The sequence below is a fragment of the Phaethon aethereus genome, assembly GCF_964289735.1.
Source record: "Phaethon aethereus genome assembly, chromosome: 12".
Lineage (NCBI taxonomy): Eukaryota > Metazoa > Chordata > Aves > Phaethontiformes > Phaethontidae > Phaethon > Phaethon aethereus.
In genome coordinates, this window is record NC_138588.1 from 17,127,809 (window position 1) to 17,150,026 (window position 22,218).

Consider the following 22,218-nt stretch of genomic DNA (forward strand, 5'->3'; position numbering starts at 1 on the left):
ATTTAGATGTTGAAGGCTGATGGCATGTACTGTTAATAACTTTGATAGTATTAATTTAGCCAATTAAAAAACCCCAATGTTTTCCATCTGCCAGATAACAAAGCCAAAACTCTTAGGCTAATGTCAAGCCAATTGGTGCATAGAATTTGTCCTTAGCACTGGGAAGAGGATTTAAGAGAGCGACTGCATATTTCCTTTTGTGGGGGCTTTCATTTCGCTTTTTATTTATGACATCCTTGTAGTGTTGGATTATCAAGTAAATGAGGTTACTTCCATTTAGTCAGAAGGGCTAAAATGCGTTCAGATCTTGGTTATCTGCAAAGATATCTAGAAGTTAATAGAATTAGAATAGACTCAAAATGCCACTCTGGTTGTGGAATATTTTCTGTGTGAGTTTATCTGCTCCACTTGGCTGAGCTACAGAACTTGCTTTCTCTAGTGAGGCACACTGAAAAGTCCCTCTGATTTTTGGCTTCGCTGAGGGCAATAAGCTGGCTGTGAATGATGGATTGAATGACATTTAACATATGCTGAATTTCTGTGGGGTAGATGCAAGTCATGTTACTGGCTTCCTGTTTTATTGGTATGCCTGCGAAGGTCTTGGGATTCACCAAACTTTTTTGTATGTTCTGTCAGTATTTGCCCTCAGAAAGAAGGCTAGAGAACTCATTGAAAAAATCTGATCCAGAATAAATTTTTCTAAAACCTTAGTAAGTCCCCCTGGGAGAGACAGAGAAGTCTGGAGTTGGTGTCAGTCTAGATAGACTCTTGTCTCTTCACAAGTACCTGCTTAATGGCAAGCAGATCTGTTGTCCCTCCAAGTGCTCTAAAGAAACTATGTAACCGTGGTTTCTTTTTCCATTTTAATTGGTTTTTATTAATGGTATTTGATCAAAACTAGTTGATGAGTAAGAACCACTAATGTCTATTATAATGAGCAGCCTTAAAAATAGGGAGGAAAAGCAGCTAGTTTCTTAGGTGGGGGGTGTGTGTGTGTGTTAACAAAAAGACATAGAAAATTTCTGACTACATTTATTCCTGTCTTGAGACAAGTATTTGTCCTGTTGGTAATGCCAGCACTGACAATTTTACTTTGTTTTAAGCCTGTGCTGTTCCTAGAATCACAGAATAGTTTGGGTTGGAAGGGACCTTTTTAAGGTCATCTAGCCCAACCTCCCTGCCGTGAGCAGCGGCATCTTCAACTCGAGCAGGCTGCTCAGAGCCCCGTCCAACCTGACCTTGAATGTGTCCAGGGATGGGGCATCTACCACCTCTCTGGGCAACCTGTGCCAGTGCTTCACCACCCTCATTCTGAAAATTTTATTCCTTATGTCTAGTCTAAATCTGCCCTTTTTAGTTTAAAACCATCACCCCTTGTCCTGTCGCTGCAGACCCTGCTAAAAAGTCTGTTCCCATCTTTCTTAAAAGCCCCCTGTAAGTACTGGAGGCTGCAACAAGGTCTCCCCGGAGCCTTCTCTTTTCCAGGCTGAACAACCCCAACTCTCTCAGCCTGTCCTTACAGGAGAGGGGTTCCATCCCTCTGATCATTTCTGTGGCCTCCTCTGGACCCGCTCCAACAGGTCCGTGTCTTCCCTGTGCTGAGGGCTCCAGAGCTGGATGTAGGACTCCAGGTGGGATCTCACCAGAGCAGAGTAGAGGGGCTCTACTGTTCTCTACTATAGCTTCATTGTTCCTGTGTATGGCAGAGTAGGATTTTTTAGCTCTTCTTGGGCTCCATAAAGGTGGACAAAACTGTAAAAACAAAAAGCAGTTTTGGGAGTAATCACCAAATTTCAGGAAAGTTGGTATCACTTGCATGCATTTTTTTCTGAAGAAAACCAAAAAAAGCCATATTAGCAGGTACTATATAAGGTGTTCTGTCTGTGTAGTCGACTGATTAGCCTTTTTAACATGTCAGTGTCTGAGATATTCAACATTGAAAAAATGTTTCTGTGTTGTTACAGTGGGCAGTTACTGATTTCTAAACAATTAATGGCAGTTCAGAAGTGTTTTGATTCTGTAATGCCCCTTTAAAAAGGGGATAGTATGGTATTTGCTGGCCTTAGCCTGATGATTTTACTGCTTTTCATGAGTGGAGAACTATGAGATTTTTTTGTTTGTTTCTTTACGGTGTATGGAGAAAATTTAAATGAAGCTTGACATAAATGTCTTCGTTATTATCTCTCTTCTGCCTTTCCTTCCCCACCCAAATACAGTGCAAACTGAATTCTATTAGAGTAGTGGAAAACGAAAAGATGAAGCAGTGGCATGAGAAAGGGGAGCTTTTACTGTTTTGAAAGGGGGTTTTGTTACATATTTTCATAAGCTATTGTATAGTCTTTGACTATTTAAAAAATAAAACTGAAAGAAAACCTCAGCTCTGGTCAAAAGTAGTCATTATGATCTTTTAGTCTGTCCTCCTGCATGGCACAGGGTTTCACTTGGTAATTCTTGAATCCCAGCCATGATTTCTGGTTGATCTTGCTCGAACATATCTTGAGAAGATGTCCAGTCTTCCTTTAGTGGACTAAAATGCATGTAAAAAGCAGTAAGGTGTACCCCTGCCCACTCCCACACACTTGTTAGACCAACTTGCTTTCTTCATACCTGGCAACAGTATTTGCAAACTGTTGAAATCAATTTCTGAACAGTAAGTCTCCAGATCTTCCTTTTAATACTGTATGATCCTATTCACTGCTTACAGGCTAAACCTGGACCATCTTTTTAAGACCTCTATTTTGGGAGAAAATAGAAAGCAGGATTTCTGATCAGTAATTACTGTCCAAAAAGCTGAACGTCATGTATCTTACAGCCAGATGCAGACTGCCAGGTTGCTTCTGCTGTCCCTGTAAGGTTATGAAATTCATTGCTAAAGCTGGGTCATGTTTGTCGAAAAGTCTGAAAAAGAAAGGGATAAGTTTGCCAGCATGGAGTGTATGCTGTGTGAAACAGAGAGGAGGAATTGACTGAAACCTGATCTTTTCTATCCAGTGACTGTATTTTGCATAGTTGAAAATTTCAAAATACTGTATCTTGCTCAAGAATTTATTTAAACGGTAATACCCTTTTGACAATGTTTTCTGGGCAATGATGGAAGAGCTAGATAGTTTGCAAATCAGTTATATTTAGAAAGTTTATTTCCCACCCTCATGGCTTCCAGGCAGAAATATAAGCATCATTTTTTTTTTTTATCTTGAAATATGTAACAGGAGTAACTTTTTGGAGGCATTGACCTTGCTGAAGTGGCAGGTCACCCTGGAGGGAAAAGATTGAAGCAAATTACTTTTGTTAAGATGCAGATGATTTGCAAGTGCTGACAAGGTTTTGATGTATTTAATGGTACAAGTGATCTTCGTATTATTCCTAAGAACTGAGCCTGCAGTAATACTACTCTGTGCTGCAGTCCTGTCGGTTCCTTTGCTAAGCGAGGTCAAGCTGGGTAAATACCGTAATGTGAAACCTCAAAGAAAGTGGAAGTGATATGGGTTTGAATCAGTATCTTGAAAAAATGGTTTGTTATGCTTACTGAAGAATCGAGGTCTTACTGATGACCACCTGAGGCCCAGGCCATAAAAATGCAAATGGGAGCACTAATATGTTGCTCTTGGGAGAGATTGGGTAGTTAGTCTGAAACTCTCTGCCTTCTAAAAAGTGTTTTTTTGTTTGTTTTTAATTTCTCTCCTATTCTTGGATTGCGTAGCATTGTATGCTTCATTGAGCCTTCTTTCTTCCAGAAAGTTGAATTCATCCCATAGGACCTTTTTGTGTTTGACACAGGAATGTGAGTTGTGACCATGTCAACATTAGAAAGTAAAAATATTTCTCATGTTCTTTTATAGGCCCCTGGATTTGGATTTGGTATTGCAATATCTGGAGGAAGAGATAATCCTCACTTTCAGAGTGGTGAGACATCAATAGTTATTTCTGATGTCCTGAAAGGAGGCCCAGCGGAAGGACTGCTACAGTAAGTGCCAAACTATATCTGGATTCTGATTTGGGGGGCGTTCATCTTTTGTCAGTGGTAGCTTAACCTTCTAATTGTTTTGCTCTCAGGATATCTATCTGTAAGTGTTTGTATACTAGGTTTATAATACAGGTAGTTTGCTCAGAGACACACATTCCTCACTATTTTCCCCTTGGCGTAAAGTATTTATACTGTGTGTTGTGATGTTTTTCGTTTAGAGAAAACGACCGCGTTGCAATGGTTAATGGAGTTTCAATGGATAATGTTGAGCATGCGTTTGCTGTTCAGCAACTGAGGAAAAGTGGGAAGAATGCCAAAATTGTAAGTGAATGTCTTGAAGATTTAAGCTTACTTAAATTTTGTAATTACAGAACAAAAGTGAAGTGGTGTCATGTCTGCTATGAAATACATGCATGATGCAAGGTTACTGAATAATACTTGTGTGATGCTTCAGGTTTAAGTGATGAGCATGACATGTTTATCATGTGGGTCACTCAAGTTGTTTTTTTTTTTTTTTAATGTGAATGATGATGTTGGGGTAGTGGGGCACTGGATACTTCAGAATCCTTTTCTTCATGGTGAAGTTCTTCTCAGTTTGCCAAAAGCTCAATTCTCAGCTTTGTTTAGTATTTGCTTTCTTAAGTGCACTTCTATCAAGTTGTTCAAAGGCTGGTGTATGCTAAAGGACTCTAGCCACTGTTCAGGCACCAACGTAACTCTCTTTATGCTCAATAAACAGTTTGCCAAAATAAAGTATAATTATCTTAATTCCTATCATTTTGTAGGCTTATTCAAAGTGGTTGGCTTTTGAACTTAGCAAAAGGGAACAGGTCAGCACTAAAGGGTAGTAATCCAGCTTTCTGTGGAAGTTTGTGCATTTGTGTTCTATTTTTTGTAACAAATCTCAATCCTTAACAATTTCTTTGTACAGGAAAACAGACTTCTAGGGCACGTAGAAAAGCTGTTGTGCTGACGTACTTTTAGTGTTCTTCTGTACTCTAATACAGTTGCAGAAAATCATGTCATTTTGCAGTTGTAGATTTAGCAATTCTTTAAAGCTTACCCAAAATCATGTGTGGCGAGCTGTGCAGGGCTTTCAGTATCTTACGTATTTGGTGTGTAGATTTATGTAGAGAAAAGCAATTAATGAAAGCTTTGTGGTATAACATGGTTCAGTTCTGTAACACATAGCAAGTAAACCTCTAAACAGGGTTGGGTCTTATTGTGGAAACAGCTGTCTACGTTAGTGCAAACCAACTTTGAACTTTAAGTGGGAATGTTCCCCCTTCCTCTGTGGCTTGCATAAACATTGCTTTGGAAGATTGGGAGGCTTCAAAGTTGAGGAGAATTACCGTCAATAACAAACTGAGTATGCAGTAGATTACATGTTAGCAAAAGAAGTTTTTAGCAGTGCCAGTAACTGATTTGTGGGTTTAAGCAAAGAGAGAGGGCATTCAAATATGCAGCTCTGAAGACAGAGTATCAAGTTATGCTACAATGGCTGCTGTTCTTCCTTTTGCCAGTTTTGCAGAAGCAAAAAAGGACTAAAACAACTGTAAAAACCAAGGTATCCCTCCCCTCAAAAACAGTTTCTAGTAATCTGTATTGATGCGTCTCCTGTATTAATTGGATAGAATTTTATAATGAGGATGCAAGAATTCAGAGCATTCACAAATTCATCTGTATGTTTTCTTTTGAGTTTTGGGATTAGCTTGGCTTCTGACATTTAGTAACACCATTAGCATTGGATGGCCAGAGGCTGATATCTGGTGTTTGGTTGTAGACTATCCGAAGGATGAAGAAAATTCAGATTCCAGTGGCTCGACCAGAACCTGAACCAGTGTCTGAAAATGAGGACGATAGCTATGATGAAGAGATACGTGATCCAAGAAGCAGCCGTGGTGGTCCAAGTGCCAACAGGAGGCATGAGAAGAGTTGGGTAAGAGATAGAAGTGCTAGCAGAGAGAGAAGCTTATCACCGAGATCGGACAGAAGGTCAGTTACTTCCAGTCAGCCTGCAAAACCTACCAAAGTAACACTGGTGAAATCAAGGAAAAATGAAGGTAACTTGCATGTAATTCTCTTGCTAAGACTTGCTGGTTCTTAAAGGCCAACTGCTGCAGTCAGTATTGTGTCAAGGGCTTCGTGGACTGTATGAACAGTGCTGATAATGTTTTGTTTGCCCACTTTGCCAGTAGCTAGCTGGAACTGCTATTGCATTTCTGGTGGTATTTTTCATATTCCAATATACGTGTGCTTAAGGGTAAAACATTATATAGTGTAAACAAATCCCAACTATGCACCTGACATCTGGTAGCTAGTGGCTACATACCTTCCATATACTTTAGTTGTCTTCAGTGTCTGTCTTGTTTGAAAGAGGGAAAATTGTAAGTAGCATCTAAATCAAGCTCTTGAACAACAGCAGAGTTAGAAAGGAGATTGATGCAATGGTAGATGCACAGCATAATTCCACTACATCCCTTCATGTGCCCAGTTCGCCCTCCTCTTTGTTTCCAGTGTAAATGTTGTGTAAAGCAGTGTTGTAAGTATTCAAATACTTCCCTCCTTTTTTTTACTGTAGCTTCACCAATTTTCTCTTTTCTTTTATTGCTGTTATATAAAGAGTATGGTCTACGGTTGGCAAGCCACATATTTGTGAAAGAAATATCACAGGATAGCCTGGCAGCAAGAGATGGCAATATTCAGGAAGGAGATGTCGTACTGAAGGTACAGTAAATGGTGTGGTGTTTGTTCCAAGGCAGAGCTCATTGATATATCTGCTCTTTGAATTGGCTATCACTTAATAGCATGATTTTTGTTAGTAGTAGATGTATCTCTTTTTATTAAATTAATTCAAAGATCAGTAACGTTAAGTATAACTGAGCCTCTCTACGGAAAGGAAAATTATAATGACTTCGTAGGTTTTTTGGTATTATTCCCCAGGCCTTATTCAGACAAATAGTGCCTGCTGTAAATGCATAATAAAAAACACTTGGGGTGGTATGAGACTTTTGCCCTGCGTGCTTAGTTATACAGTATAATGTTGTGGAATTGTGCTATTGAGCAACACTGGAACTTGCCTTCAGATTAAATTTTTATTTTTGTAGAAATCAATATACCCAGGGATTTTTAATTCATACTAGCAATTTTTATTTCAAGATACTCTTATAAATGTGTTGGTGCAGAAAAACATACCACTCCTTACTCTGCTGAGCATAGCAGTGCTTGTTCAAAAGACATAACTAATATTTTTGAAGTTTTGTATTAGTGGTAGAGGCTTTGTCTTTGAAAGATTAAAATAATTTTCTATTTTATGTTATAGTTTGGATGAGCCCCATAGTCTTCCTTGGTAATTTGATAAATATCTCTAGCTATTTCTAAATATCATCAGACAGAAAACTGCTACCTTTACAGGAGATTCATTGTTTTGTTTTTTTTCCCAGTAAGTCTATATCGACTCTTTTCTTACTCTCTTCCAGATAAATGGCACAGTGACGGAAAATATGTCCTTAGCAGATGCAAAAACACTAATAGAAAGGTCAAAAGGCAAGTTGAAGATGGTTGTTCAGCGAGATGAACGAGCTACACTGTTGAATGTCCCTGATCTTTCCGACAGTATTCATTCTGCTAATGCTTCAGAAAGAGATGGTGAGTATAAACTTGATTTCCAAAGGGAGAGAAGGATTCCCTGTGTTGTGAAGACGTGAAATACCTGGGATGAGAGGGTGGGGAGGAGAAGAGTTACAAGTAAGATGGCCATGTGGGTAAATTCTTGTTTGAACGTGATTTGAAATCCACACCTTCAAAAACAATGGAGAAAAAGATATGGCTCCTATTCCTGCAGTTGTTCTTTCAGGAATATTAAGTTTAGTTGTTTTGAAATAATAAACATAGATTTAACATCTTCATAAAAATTCTTTGCAAAAGCTTAATTTCATTTGAGCAAGTCACACCACCATTTTAACTACAGTCATTTCATGAAAAAACAACTTTTATTTAACAGACATTTCAGAAATTCAGTCGCTGGCATCAGATCATTCCAACCGATCACATGACAGGCCCCGCCGCAGTCGTTCACGATCTCCTGACCAGAGGTCAGAGCCTTCAGACCATTCCAGACATTCTCCACAGCAGCCCAGCAACGGCAGGTGATGGCAGCATTGTATTATTTTTAAATCAACTATTTAATGTGACATATAAGTTGTAGGAGTGCTTGGATTTATACCGTGTGACAAATGTGATGCAGAACTATGGTAGCAGTAGCATGGCGTTCTTTCTCTCATGAGATGCAGCTGATAATGATCCACATTTTCTTAGACTTCAGGACAAATTGAACCTTTAACTTCAGTGTTACCCTTTTATAAAATGTAATCTTAGAGCGTGGTTGTATGAATGACAATGTCAGTTTGATAGTGATAGATGTTACTGAAGCATATGCAATTGTATTTTGGTTTTAGAAAGCAGTTAGCTGCAAGGATATTTGAGATGACTAGTAGTGCAGTTCCTACTGAATGTTCAGTCTGGGTAAACTCGTTGAAATCTTGTTTCATTTAGGCACAGGCTTTCTATTTTTTTCTCTAGCCTTCTTTAAAAGTTATTTTATGTTTCTGAATAATTTAATTCCTACAAAATAAGGTGTATTGCACAGCAGATACAGCTTTTGGAATGTACTTTTTAATATTTGAACTTAACAGTAAGACATTGATGATAATTCTGAAGTAGGCAAGTCTAATTCTCTCTGAATTCATCTAAAATTTATCTGTTATATGGTTTGGAATTCTTTCTTCTGCCTTGGGAAACTTCAGTCTTTAACATAAATCTCTCCTGTTTCACATTTCCAGTTTGTTATAAATGGACGTGTTAATTTATTGAAATAGAGTTTCAATGTTGGAGTTTGGATTCTGCTAAGCAGTTATAAGAGAACTTTACCTTCTGAGTGCTTATAGATGATGGAGCAAAAGTTAGAATTGATCTGTTGGAAATTCCAAATTCAGAGCCTGTATTTGAAGACTTTTAGACGCTGTCAAAAACTCTGGAAAAACAAATTGCAGCTGGCTGTTCTGTAAAACTAAGATATGCCTGATGGGTTATTAGTAACACTTTGCCCAAGGGGAAAGTAACACACCTTCAAGGTTTTTAGAGTCTTTTAAGACTTAATAAAACTGCAAGACAGATCTTACCCGTGTGTACACCTAGTTGAGGTTATAAATTACAGACATTTTTGCTTCTCTTCCATGTAGGTTCTTTGGAGGGATCACAAGGCATGCAAGTCTGTTTTCAAATAGGAATCCCATATTACTGGAAAAAACTTCAAAGCAGGGTCCCAGATGCAGGGATTTGAGTGTGGAGGTTGTGAGGTCGGTCAGATTTAAAACCTTTATTTCTTGACATGCATTTCTAATGCAGTGTGAAAAGGGCTTGTGGAGGGAATGGGGGCAAAAATCCCATCAAAACTGAAGCTATGACTGACTTAGCCTAGTGTTAGTGCTTTCCTGTCCTATTACAGTGGTTTAGGTAGATGGTCGCTTCCTCCCTATGGACTATACTGTCAGAAGAATTAAATCCTTCCTGAGAAGGAACTTTGAACTTATCTCAGCTCCGAATGCATCCGCTATATCTACTTTATGAACAAGAGCTACTTTGGCATGGATTGACTTCCTGTTGGACATGTCCCTTTCAAGATCAGAAAATCTGGGCCCTGAGCCACATAGAGAAAAACATGCTAAAAGCAACTTCTCTTTCTAGTGGTTATTTGTGCAAGTTCAAGTCTGCTGTAAGGTCAAATTAGTTGCAACTGCTTCATTTTGTAAAATCTGGTGAAAAATCTGGAGGGGGAAAAAAAAGCTTGAGAACAAGCTGAGGAAGAAGTCCTCAAACTGAGCTTAAGGAGGACATTAAAAAAATGTATTGAAGATAATGAGTTTTTATTTAGACCCTGTTCTGCCAAGCATTTGTATGTTAATGAGAAGAGAAAGTCCAGAGGAATCCTCTTAGTCCTTTCATACACGCTTAACTACAGACTGGCACTTTCAGGTATGCACTGGAGTGCAGAAATCAGCCAACAGACTTGCTTCAGTATTGCTCTGGAGTCTGGCAGGGTCTTCAGTGTTGTCCCATCTTTCAGTATTCCATACTGGTATGTACACCAGTATGCCTGCAGTTTTCCTGGATGTAGAATTTCCATAACAATTGCTATTTGAGCATTCTCTCAAAGCATTAAATAGCAGTTGTAGTTCTTTAGTCCAGAAGAAATTCACAGTTGTCTCTTGAACAGTCTTCCTAAAACTCAGATTCTAGATTATGTTCTTTGTAATTTACTAATAATAAGGATTAATTATGCTTGTATATTTTTTCCACTTGTGGAGGATTGCAAATTATCTATAGTCAGTCTTGAAAAGAATCCAGAGAATGAATCTTACAAATGTCCAGATACAGTTAAAATACTCATAGCCCTGGAGACTTGGAAAATTTATAGCCAGCTGATACTGCATTAGGTACTAAGTGAAATGGAAGGTATAAATATGTCCTGGCTTCAAGGAGGAACTCTCTGAGCAGATCATGTTTTAAAAGTTAACTATAGTTTTAAAAGATGCATATAATTTTAAAGGTATGCAGAATAACAACTGTTTAGGCAGAGAAAAAAATGCATCTTAAATATAGAATGTCACATGATGTAAGGCAACTGTGTATAATCTGTTGGGAGCTGTACTTAAAAAGTTAGAATGAGCAAAAGAGATCTCTGTACCCTAAGTTGGAGAGTACTTGAGGAGTAATATTACATATACTCTTTCTTACCTATTTGGTCTTACTGCTGGCAGTAACAAGCTGATCTAGATAAGCTTTTGTTGTGACCTGTCCTAAAATGTGGCATTTACAGCCAGGTGCTGGCAAGCCTGCCAAATTACATCTCTGGCTGCCCTTTACCAATTGGAAGAACTCTCACTTGGGAACTCTCTCTCCTATGCTGCCTTCCTCACCTGGGTACTGGAATGGTAGGAATGGCAGAAGTGTTTTCTGATACGTTTTAACACTTCAGCTTCAGCAAGAAAGATGCGGTAGCTTGAAGAAATCCCTCTAGAGGTCATCATTGTTTCTAGAAGCATGACGACTTTTGTAATACAGTTGTCAATTTATAGATAGCATGAGAGATTTGTTGTTCTGTCCATTTTCAAAACAAGTTGAAAAACTGGAATATAGGACAAAAAAACTAATCCTATTTTGAACGTACTTAGGAAGATGCCTCTTGGTTCTTATGGTCTTCTCATGCTAAACAGTTTGACATGTGCTAAAAATGCATTTGAAAAGAGCCTGCATGTTCATATTTTTTTTAAAACTCTTTGTATGCAGGCAAACATTCTAACTCTGTATTGCAGACAATCTTTTTTTGTTCTGAAGTAATAGCCACAGTTGATGGCACTAGTTTGTAGCTGACTGCGTTTTTTGACTGAAGGTTAGGTATACTAAAAAAAACAAGGCGGGGAGGTAGGGTAAAGGGAGCCCTGACACAGTGCAGATGTTACACAATAATGTCACAGTGCGCACAGTGAACAACACTTCTGTCTTTTGGGAAGTGCAGATGTTGGTTCTTAAAAAGTTTCTATCACCTAGAACCAGTGACAGCACCAAGTTGTTTCCTGTATCATCTTGCAGCGTGAAATATTCAGTGCTTACTGGACAATTTAAGCAAAATCAAGAAAAATTCTACTCTCCTGCTGTTCCGATTTTTCCATTTTGTTGTATCACAACCATGTTTCTATTGCCCTTTTCCCACTTACACCTTGTCTTACGTAGAGTGGAACTGACCTTTTGCAGTCATTTCAGTTGGCGGGGTGCATTTGCCTATGTACATAGCAGTAGCCCAGTCTAGAAGCATATAGCTTCAGATATTTACTTGATTCTATTTTGAGCTACGCTCTCAGTGTCTGTTAGTTACTGTTCCTAAGAGCTGTTTTCTTCCATATGTATGTTTTTTTAATATATGCAGATTTAAAAGCAGCATAAAATTACAGTGGTTTTGGACCATGTGGAGAGAAAATGTAAAATGAACTTTGTCCTCGTGTAGTAACTGCAGTATTTTTTGCCTTATTTTTAAAGGCCAAAATATTTATTATTTAAAAAAGGGTTAATACTGTTTTGGAATAATGCTTCTGTCAAGTGTTAGGAGATGCCTAGAAACAGGTAGAGAGGGTTCATGGGGAAATTCACTGTAATACCTCATAAACTAATGCTCATGACCCAAAAAAAATCTTTGTATGGGGAGGGGAGTTGTATCTTACACTACTACAGGACTTCTTTCATTTATAAGACTCCTGGTATGCATTTAAACAGCTAAATGCATGTATCTATTTTTAGCAAGCTAGGAGCTATTTTCAAGGGAATGAGGAATCCAGTCATATTTTAGTCTAGTGCTGGAACTAAAATACACAAGCTTTTTTACATACAAATGAAAATATGCTGGAAATCTGAAAGAGGAATAAGAAAATTTTTATCTGTGAACCTTGGGAACAAAGCAGGATAATGCTTACTTTTCATTTTGCTAGACGTGATGGTTTTAGCATGGTTTTAATAAACCCCTTTTCCGGGGCGTCCAGAGTTTATCTGAATAAAAAAAGGCACAAATAAGGATTTTAAAAATTAGGCTGCTGTACTTGTTTTTACCAATGATATAGCAAGGTGGTTGTTTACAATGCAAGGGTGCCCGTGTCTTCCCAGATGGTTGATGATTGCAGTATTTCTCTGTATTCTGTTTTTTAGCTGTCTTCAGGCACACAGTTTTAAAACCAGCAGAAAAAACTACTGAAAAGTCTTAGTATGTCTTGGCTGAATAGCTAAGCTTTGTTTCCGAAGTTTCAAACTTCACGTTGCTTCAGGAAAGCACATTCTGCTTGTATTTAGATGTCTACCGTTTCTTTTTTTCCTTCTCACACATCTTGGATGAGTAGATTTCATGGGATCTGTTTCCCGAAGTTATTCTTTTAACTCTTGAGGTATCGATTCTCACTAAAATAAACAAGTCTTTATGCTGTGTAATGGATGTTTTTTTGATAGATCTGTACTTCATGGGAAGTGATGCGCATTATTGCCCAGTAGCACCATCTAGCTGTTGGGAGTGAAAAACTTCTCTACCCTCGCCCCCTCCCCTAAACATCTCTCTTTTATGAGAAGAGATTGACTTGTACCTACTTCTACCTTTTTTTCCCCTCCGTGGCAATTAAGTCTGATATTTATATGAAAGCTGTGATTTGTGTCTGTCTTGTCTCAAATACTTTTTATATCCTTGTTTATTTGCCAGGTCTCAAGAATTGAATAGCTATTTTGAACATCTCCTGTACTTTGAAAGTGTACATGCTCTGCAATTAAGACTGTCTCTTTGGTATATTGATCTACTTTTGGTTTTGCAGCTGATTATTAATGTTCATCTGCTCTGACCCTATTAAATTGTGTACTATTCAACAGATAGCGGTGTAACAGTTAACATTTCAACATAGAGCGTATGTTCTGTTCAGTTCTGCTGTGGTACAGCTCAAAGCTGTACCTCTGTACAGACATACCTGATCTTTTGAGCTAAAGGAATAGACATTATGTTCTTTTGAGCTTCAGTTGCTCTCATCACTTAAAGAACAAGAGAAATCTTGGTTTTTTTTAACTTGTCATATGTGGCTTTCTTTTACACTGTAAGCACTTATAGGAAATGCATAAGAAGCAGCGAGCTGTCTTTTTACTAAAATACATGGAAGACTGAGTGTATGAGAAGCACTCGTGTCTTGTAATAGCTGTGGATTGAAGGCCTCATCCTCTCTGAAGACTGAGAAGTCAGGGGCGTATTTGTGTTCTACCTTTCATCTCTGCGAGGCCCTACCAAGAGCCACCCCAGCAGCACTTGTGTTGCAGGGCAGCTGCCACACAAAGGAGCAGATAAATTAGCTTGATCATAGCAAAGCCTGAGAATTGAGTCCAGAAGTTCATAATCTCTACAGGGAGGACTTGAGAAAAGGACCATTGTAACTGGTCTTCTCCCTTTCTTCCCTTTGCTTCTCAATTTCTTATATACCTTTCAATATACAACACATGTGTATGACTTCTGTGGTTGAGGCAGAACAGTCTATTTCACCGTGTCCTTCCTCTTTCTAAATAGCCATATCTAGACAAGTTCTTTATTAATATGAAGTTAGGGGCAAAATGCTGAGATTTAGACATGATAAAAATAATTAATAATGTGATAGTCTAAGAACAAAACCTTGTTAAATAGTATTTGGTACTTCCTTACCCACCAAACGTGAACTTTGTGAGTGAAAGGATTTATTCTTTAGTCTTTGTAGACCAAGGTCATAGAAACAATTCTACATGCACAGTGGAATCTTTTTTTCTAATACAGTCTTCGAAGCAGAGAAGATGAGAGAATAAATAAACCAGGAGTTGTCTCTACACCTGTAAAGAATGCAGATGACATTTCTAAAACCATGGAAGAGGTGGCAGTCGAAAGATCTGAAAAACAAACTCCACCACTCCCAGGTAAAAGCATTAAAATATATTAATTATGCATGTTGTTTGCAATGGATGACCAGTAAAGACTTTATGCCATTGCGTATTTGTGGAATGATTTCAAAAGTCTTAAAACAGACTAAGTCCTAATTATTTCTGAATATGAACAGTCTTTGTAACCATAACTCCATTTATAGTTATATGTATTACTTAGTTTTATAGCTTTCATCCTGTAAACTGAAGCTGTGGGGTCTGCTCATTATATAGGGGTCAAACTTCAGTGTTCAGAGCTGTGTTTATAGGTGATGGTTGTAAGGAGTTTTGTCCTGATTTCTCAAGCAAGATAAAAACCTCTGATTTCTTTTCTGAGTCAAGCAGTAGACTGGTTCTTATGGGTTATTGTAGCAGACTGTATTTTAAACCAAGATGTAGTTAAGTGTGTTTAGAACTACTGTTCCCAAGACACAACTCAAAACACTCTGAAATGCTTTGTTACTGTAGCACTTACTAACTACAGTCAAGGACCAAGAAGGCATTTTAACAAGTGCAGTACAACTAATAAAACCAGAAGAAAATCTCATTCCTTTCTTCCAGTGGGGAAGGATAAGGTAAATGGCAGCAGATAAAAGCCAGTTGGTGTTAAAAAGGGAAAACATAAGATGATACGATGGGAGGACACTGTTCTGGGCAGGTTGACTTACAAGATTTTTGTTTACAGAAGGAGGTGCTTCAGTGAAACCGTAAGTGGAGAAAGAGGAGCTGTTCTTGAAAGGCTGGGTAGAATGAGAAAAAGCACATTCAAGCTTGAAAATATTGAAGATTTAAGGGATGAGCCATGACACTTCTGCATGTAGTATTCAGTAGCACAGTGAAGAATTGGAGGAGTTCTGATGTTGATAGATTCTGAAAGATCTTGATGATGAGGACAGGAGGTTTTCTGATGCAGCAGCCATTATTAAAAAGATTATCATAGGAGCTGACCTTTTGCCAGTGATGCAAAGTTTATATTTGCCAAGGTAGAAAAAAGATGTGGTAGTTTAGATTAGAAAGATGAATTCTGTATTTCTATAAGAAATTGAAGATTAATAATTGGCATAATACAAAGCCAGCTAGAATAGGAGACCCTCGAGATGGTTCTTAATACGAAGTAATGTGCTAGTAATTGCTTTGAGGGACTGGCAAGCAAATAATAAGTACTGTGGGCATCGTGTTGGTTAGTAGGGAAGAAGAAATGTTCTGTTCTTGGGTGAATGAGAAGACGCACATGGAAATACTTCCTTTGGATGAGAGGACATGAAGGATGGTAAATAAAGATAATATTTAAAATTGTACCTGCAGATATAATTAACTTGCCATAATACGTAGTCTGAGATGAAAAGGCGCGATAAAGGGCATAATCCTTTATACAGCATTACAGAAAGCTCTAGGGAAATGAGGATCTTTCTTTCAAAGACTGTAATGAAAATGTGCTTAGAAAAGTAGTTGGCAGATTCTGTGATAGTTTGCTGCTTGGACTAAGGGCAAGGCAACTGTCATGGTTGATCGTGTCAAAGGATGATGGAAGGAGAGTATTTGTTCAGAGGGTAAGGCTAGGAAAGGGTCATTAGAGTTAAAGGAAAATGATATGTTACTATATGGTAATGACAAGTCACATTAGAAAAGGCATTGTTACCAAATTGTTGTCTGAAATTTCTAATTTCAAACTAGTCTGTTCAGTGATTTGAAAGGAGGACAGCACAGTTGTTGGGAAGATCTGGGATATTAAACTAGTTCGAAGCCAGCCTGGTTTGAAATCAACTTTTTTCAAGTGTGCAGAGATGAGCCTTAAGTACAGATTATTCTAACATGACCAACCATGTAGCAGAGAAGGCGGCCTTATTAGTGTTCATTACTGAAGGAAGTCTGCAGTTGCAATTTACTTCCCCGTGACTCCAGAAGATCAATGTAGCAAAGTTACAGTAAGTGCTTATCTTGAAGAACCACAACTGGACCGAAGTTAAGCACTGAAAGGCATACAGCAGTAGTTTAAGTGTTTATGGTATTTTAATTTCAAAAATCAAATTCTTGAAGGAAGAGAGCCAGTGGAAGATGAGCCAGTTATGTCAGATAAATCGAGGTGAGAAACAGCAGGGTTGAAAGTGGTATTGCAAGCATGAAGCTTTCTAGTTCTTGTAGTCTTATGGTACGGTTTTTTCCAGAGTATTTAATGAAATACAAAGGAAGTTTGGGGATTTTTTTTTTTTATTGAGGTAATGATTAGGCCAGTAATCACGCTGCTTTGAATGGCACGATGAGCATGTCTTCTGTTTTAAGTTTCTAATATTTCACTTTCAGGTGGGTTTAAGTGGATTTAAGTGGAGTGGAGGAAGGCTACTGAAGATGTCATTAAGCTCTTAATTAAAAGTTAAGCTTTTTGTTTCTTGTCTTTAAATTACCAAATGGACACTTGATATTTTGATATTTTAATAGAACCAAAGCCAGTGTATGCACAAGGAGGTCAGCCAGATGTGGATTTACCAGTCAGTCCATCTGATGGTCCTTTACCCAATTCAACCCATGAAGATGGAATGCTTCGGTAATGTAACTCTAAACTTTATTCAAACCTGCCTGGTCCTGGAGCCAACCAAGCTTTTATCTAAGGGGATGAATAACTTGTATAAATGGTCTGATGTGATGTCCAATATGCTGCCCTGATACTTCTGCTCAGAAATATTAGGATGAAAACTTTAGGTTTATTCCTGAGCCTTGTTGGCCCCTACATTGTGTAATACACCATTTTTTAAGTCTATGAATTTTCTGTGGAAATGAGCAGTTACAATGATCAACTGGTGGAAAGAATTTTCAGTGATTATCTCTACCTGGGCACCCCCGCCCTCCTGCCCTGACCCCATCTCCAGAGAGAGGAGAGATGCTGCAGCATATTCTTTTCCTTTCATAATAATTGGAGAGCAGTGAATAAAGGTCGCTGCAGAAATGTGTGAAATCACGACACGGCAATGAGTCTACTTCAACAGGGATCTCCTTTATGGACATTAGTGTACATGAGAGTGTTTTTTTAGCTTGGTTTTGTCTCAAACTCATCTTAATCTCTTTAGAGCCAAAATAGGTCTATATACCAGCACAGCTCTTTAAAAGGAGGAACATTATTGGAAGAGAGTGTCAGTGCCTCACTTAATTCAATGTATGAGTGTAAGACAAACAAATGCTGCTAAACAAGTAAATACAGATTTTTTTGAAGTGCTGCTAATGAGTGTCTTGCAATGCTGCAGTAGATGAGCAGCTAATAGTTAATAATGTCTTCTAATTGAAATGATAAGGAAATTAGTTCTTTGCAATGTGTTCAGTCTCAAATTTACCGGGATATTTTATATTATTACACCTCTAAGTGGAATATTCTCTAAATCTCTAGGCCAAGCATGAAACTGGTAAAATTCAGAAAAGGAGATAGCGTGGGCTTGCGACTAGCAGGTGGCAATGATGTTGGTATATTTGTAGCTGGTGTTCTGGAAGACAGCCCTGCAGCAAAAGAAGGATTAGAGGAAGGGGACCAGATTCTCAGGGTATGTCAAAAACAATAGCAGTGCAAATGTTTTGCTGTACCAAAGTAAGTTTTCCGTCTGTAATGTTGAATGTAGTTCATGCAGTTTTTTTGTAGTTCATACAGTTTTTCTGTATGCACTTATTAGCAGCAAAATCTCCTGTTACTATCCTGTTCCTAGGAAAGTTAGTAAGTTTTACATCCAATTTCTCAGACTCATTCAGTTGATAAAGTTGTTTGGTTTTTTTAACTGTTGGGTCACTAAATTGTCAGGGGGCTCTGTATGTTACTGATGTTTATAGGTGCTCCATAATACTGATTTAAAGAATATAAAATGAACCGGTACCTATTATTCTAGAAGCTATGCATTTATCAAAAAATAAAAGTATGACTATTTAGAGGTACAGGCGACATCTCGAGATAAATACACTTGGTGTGTATGTATGAAACTGAATAAAAAAAATGCTTAGCATTAAGTTGATTTAGATTTCCGATTGTATAGTTAAATCTGTGTTATGTCATACACTAAATCAAACTGATTAATTCATTGATACCAGGTAAATAATGTAGACTTCACAAATATCATCAGAGAAGAAGCTGTCCTTTTTTTGCTTGATCTTCCTAAAGGCGAAGAAGTAACAATTTTGGCACAGAAGAAAAAAGATGGTAAATATTTGTATATCGGGAGCAATGTAGTAGACTGCTTGGAACAACATAAAAAGCATAGCGAATGATGACTAACTTCTGACCTGCATAAAATCGTCACCTTATGAAGACTTAAGTTCTTTTGACTTTAGGATATGTTACTACTACGAATGGGCTAGAGATGGATATTGTAGGAGTATACACACCCCACACACCCCAAAGCAAAACAACCGCAAACAAACCCCAAACAAAAAACCTACCAAAAATAACCCCTAGCATCTGACAGAAGTATTGGCATTAAACGTTGCGGGGAGCTGGAGAGCCTGTTGCACTTACGCTGTTGAAAATGAGTGTTTACACTGATGTGCGTGCACACACAAACGTCTTCCCCAGTAAGATTCATTCCTTCTATGGGAACTGAATTAAGCTTGCCCTAGCACAAAATTTTTGATGATGAAAGTTGAACTTACCTTGGTAGAGTTTGCTATTAATAGTTAATGCTGCTTCAGATAGAGCAGCTCTGAGACATTAAGGCTTGTTGAAGTAATATTGTATATTTAAAACAAGGAGAACTAAGATGAGGAACTGCTTTGAGTAATTCTTGTGAGCACTAGGACATTACCTGAACTTACATAACTCTTTTTGGGGGTTTCTTTTTTCAGTTTATCGTCGCATTGTTGAGTCTGATGTAGGGGATTCTTTCTATATCAGAACTCATTTTGAGTATGAAAAGGAATCTCCTTACGGACTAAGTTTCAACAAAGGTGAAGTGTTCCGGGTGGTGGACACTTTGTACAATGGCAAACTGGGTTCATGGCTGGCAATTCGAATTGGCAAGAATCATAAGGAAGTTGAAAGAGGTATCATACCTAACAAAAACAGGTACGATCTTAAAATACTTAAATTGCTGTTTTAAAACTGTAATTTTAAATTCTGCATCTGTATAATGAATGATTGGACTTGTCTGCAAGATGCTACTTTATAGAACTTGTTCAGTCAAACAATGTGACAAAGCGTTAAATTGAAGTTAAGTATCTGATCTATGGATTTGCTTTTGACTCTTGTACAGTCCTCAAAAAAGACTTAAAACTTTCTTTTCAATACAAGAGACAAGGCTATATAAAGCTTTAGAAATGTGATACTAGCTTCAGTAGTTCAATCTTGTACTTTCTAATACAGAAACAGCAAAAGCTTAATTCAGCAGGTGGTGGTGTTTTTTGGAAGTATAAGACTACTAGTCAGGCATTACTTCAGAAGCTGACTTCCTTGATAACTGGTTGGGATTTGTTGTCATCTTAGAGCTGAGCAACTAGCTAGTGTACAGTACACACTTCCAAAGACAGCAGGAGGAGATCGAGCGGATTTTTGGAGATTCCGAGGTTTGCGTAGCTCAAAAAGAAATCTCCGAAAAAGCAGAGAAGATCTTTCTGCCCAGCCTGTTCAGACAAAGTTTCCTGCCTATGAAAGAGTTGTTCTTCGGGAAGGTACGGCTTTATTCTTACTGTTACAGGTTAACAGGTTTGTGTGGTTTGCTTTGTATTAGCCTATATATTAAGCCTGTGCATTTTTTTTTAAGCAATCAATATACTTTTATTCTTCTCTTTTTTTTTTTTATTTTTCTTTCCCCTCCTTCTTCCCCACCCTCTCCCTCCTCCAATTCTAGCTGGGTTTCTCAGACCTGTAACCATTTTTGGTCCAATAGCTGATGTTGCACGGGAGAAACTTGCTAGAGAAGAACCAGATATCTTTCAAATTGCAAGTAAGTGTGAGATCAGATTTTTCTGCAGTTACAAAATAGAAACAATCAAGCAATAGAAAGTTAACTACATCATTACTTTAGCTGTTAACATGTTTAACAAGATGTTGACAATGTAAAGGAACAGACTAAAGGTAAGTTCTTCCACTGTTCACTGATAATTCTCTGAGGGTGAAAGCAATATTAGTTCTAGTTATAGGCTTCTCAGATTCCATTTTAATTCAGTACCGAATTATCTTATTTCTAAGTGCTTTTGTGAAAAGGTAGTGATTTTTATGGCCAAATTGGTGGGTAGATTTTCATGTATTATTTTGAAGCGGGAGGAGTGTCTTCAATCTGAATTGACAATTCGAGCTATGAAATGGTTTGTTTTATCTTAATGAGGTAATGTAGAGTATATTGTAAACTTACAACAGATTTTTACTGTGTCCTCTTTACCAGAAAGTGAACCAAGAGATGCTGGTACTGACCAACGTAGTTCTGGCATTATTCGTCTTCACACTATAAAACAGATAATCGATAGAGTAAGTCTTTTATTGTCACTGTACTTCTAACACAAGAAAAGTAAAACTGGTATAATTAAGTAAAGTGTTGGGTGTAGAAGAATAATTGAGTGTATTTGCTTTTAAAAATAACGTTCTCACCTTTCTATTGGTTACTTAAAAAGAAAAAAACAACCAACAAAAAACCCATCCTTTTCATTCTCCATATTAATAACTGCAGTCTAGAAGTAATTCTAGGCATTGTTCCAGGGAGTGTTGTCCCCTCTCTGTTCAGGCTGTCTTAAGCTGATTCCTCTCTCAGTTAAAGCCATGGTGTGACACTACAGCTAGTTTGCTACTTTATTTATGGAGTCATTAGCCTTCCCCCACCTCAATTTACAAGTGACATCTTTTTTTGTGCAAAGACTAGGTGAAAGGGTCCTTCAATCTCACTTCCTTAATATCCTTAAAACTTCTGATATTAATTCATGATACGAGGCTCTATTCCTCAGCTTAAAAATAAACTGCAAGCCTTTTGGATGCCCAGGTGGCAGTGGGGGGGAAGCTATCCTAGCAGCAAAGTGGGGATACTGCATGCTGTGTGCTTGAGATAAATCTTGCACTGTATGAAAGCTGGCCAAATTCTTGCATTCAGAATTATTTTTTTTTTCTTTTTTTGCAAGGAAGATGGAGGTGTGTAATAAGACTAGGTCTTGTGTTTCGATCTTTCCTTTTTTCCTATTAGCAGAATACTTAGTTTACTGCCTGCTTACGTTAAGGAGGTCTTTTTTAAATAGGGACTTAAATATTGAAAAGCTCATAGTTACGCAGCCAGTCCTACAGTTCAGAATGTATATGCATACATAGCCTCCTATTGGAATTGGTTGGTTTCTATTATGCAAACAGGAAAAGAATTTAAATCAATGATTTGAAACAATGAATTCTGTGAAGGTAATAAAAACTAAATTTGTGGAGGATGCTTGGAAAAAAAATCTAGTATAGAAGTGATTCACTATTTTACCTCTGTCCTTTTTATCACAACAGGACAAACATGCTTTATTAGATGTCACTCCTAATGCAGTGGACCGTCTGAATTATGCCCAGTGGTATCCTATTGTAGTGTTCCTAAATCCTGATTCGAAGCAGGGTGTAAAGACTATGAGAATGAGGTTGTGCCCAGAATCACGAAAAAGTGCCAGAAAGCTTTATGAAAGAGCTCACAAGCTACGCAAAAATAATCACCATCTCTTTACAAGTAAGTAATTAGATATACTGGATTAGTATTTCTGAGAGGAAGGGGGAGCTGAGATGAGAGTAACTTCCTCATCCACACTTTTCTGCAAATGGGTCA

At 37.9% G+C, this 22,218-nt stretch overlaps 1 protein-coding gene across 3 annotated transcripts in view; it reads left to right on the forward strand.

Annotated features, from left to right (window-relative positions):
- The window catches only part of TJP1 (tight junction protein 1), a gene marked incomplete at its 5' end in the record, with an annotated part of 163,460 nt that overhangs the window by 121,385 nt on the left and 19,857 nt on the right, over positions 1-22,218 (forward strand). For all 3 annotated transcript variants that reach the window (XM_082005310.1, XM_082005311.1, XM_082005312.1), the window contains 15 exons: positions 3,840-3,964; positions 4,183-4,285; positions 5,748-6,027; positions 6,588-6,691; positions 7,444-7,612; positions 7,968-8,112; positions 14,340-14,476; positions 16,916-17,021; positions 17,856-18,006; positions 18,542-18,650; positions 19,292-19,511; positions 19,929-20,113; positions 20,293-20,388; positions 20,827-20,909; positions 21,912-22,122. In XM_082005310.1, coding sequence (XP_081861436.1) covers positions 3,840-3,964; positions 4,183-4,285; positions 5,748-6,027; positions 6,588-6,691; positions 7,444-7,612; positions 7,968-8,112; positions 14,340-14,476; positions 16,916-17,021; positions 17,856-18,006; positions 18,542-18,650; positions 19,292-19,511; positions 19,929-20,113; positions 20,293-20,388; positions 20,827-20,909; positions 21,912-22,122 — 2,224 coding nt within the window. The remainder of the gene's footprint in view (positions 1-3,839; positions 3,965-4,182; positions 4,286-5,747; positions 6,028-6,587; positions 6,692-7,443; positions 7,613-7,967; positions 8,113-14,339; positions 14,477-16,915; positions 17,022-17,855; positions 18,007-18,541; positions 18,651-19,291; positions 19,512-19,928; positions 20,114-20,292; positions 20,389-20,826; positions 20,910-21,911; positions 22,123-22,218) is intronic.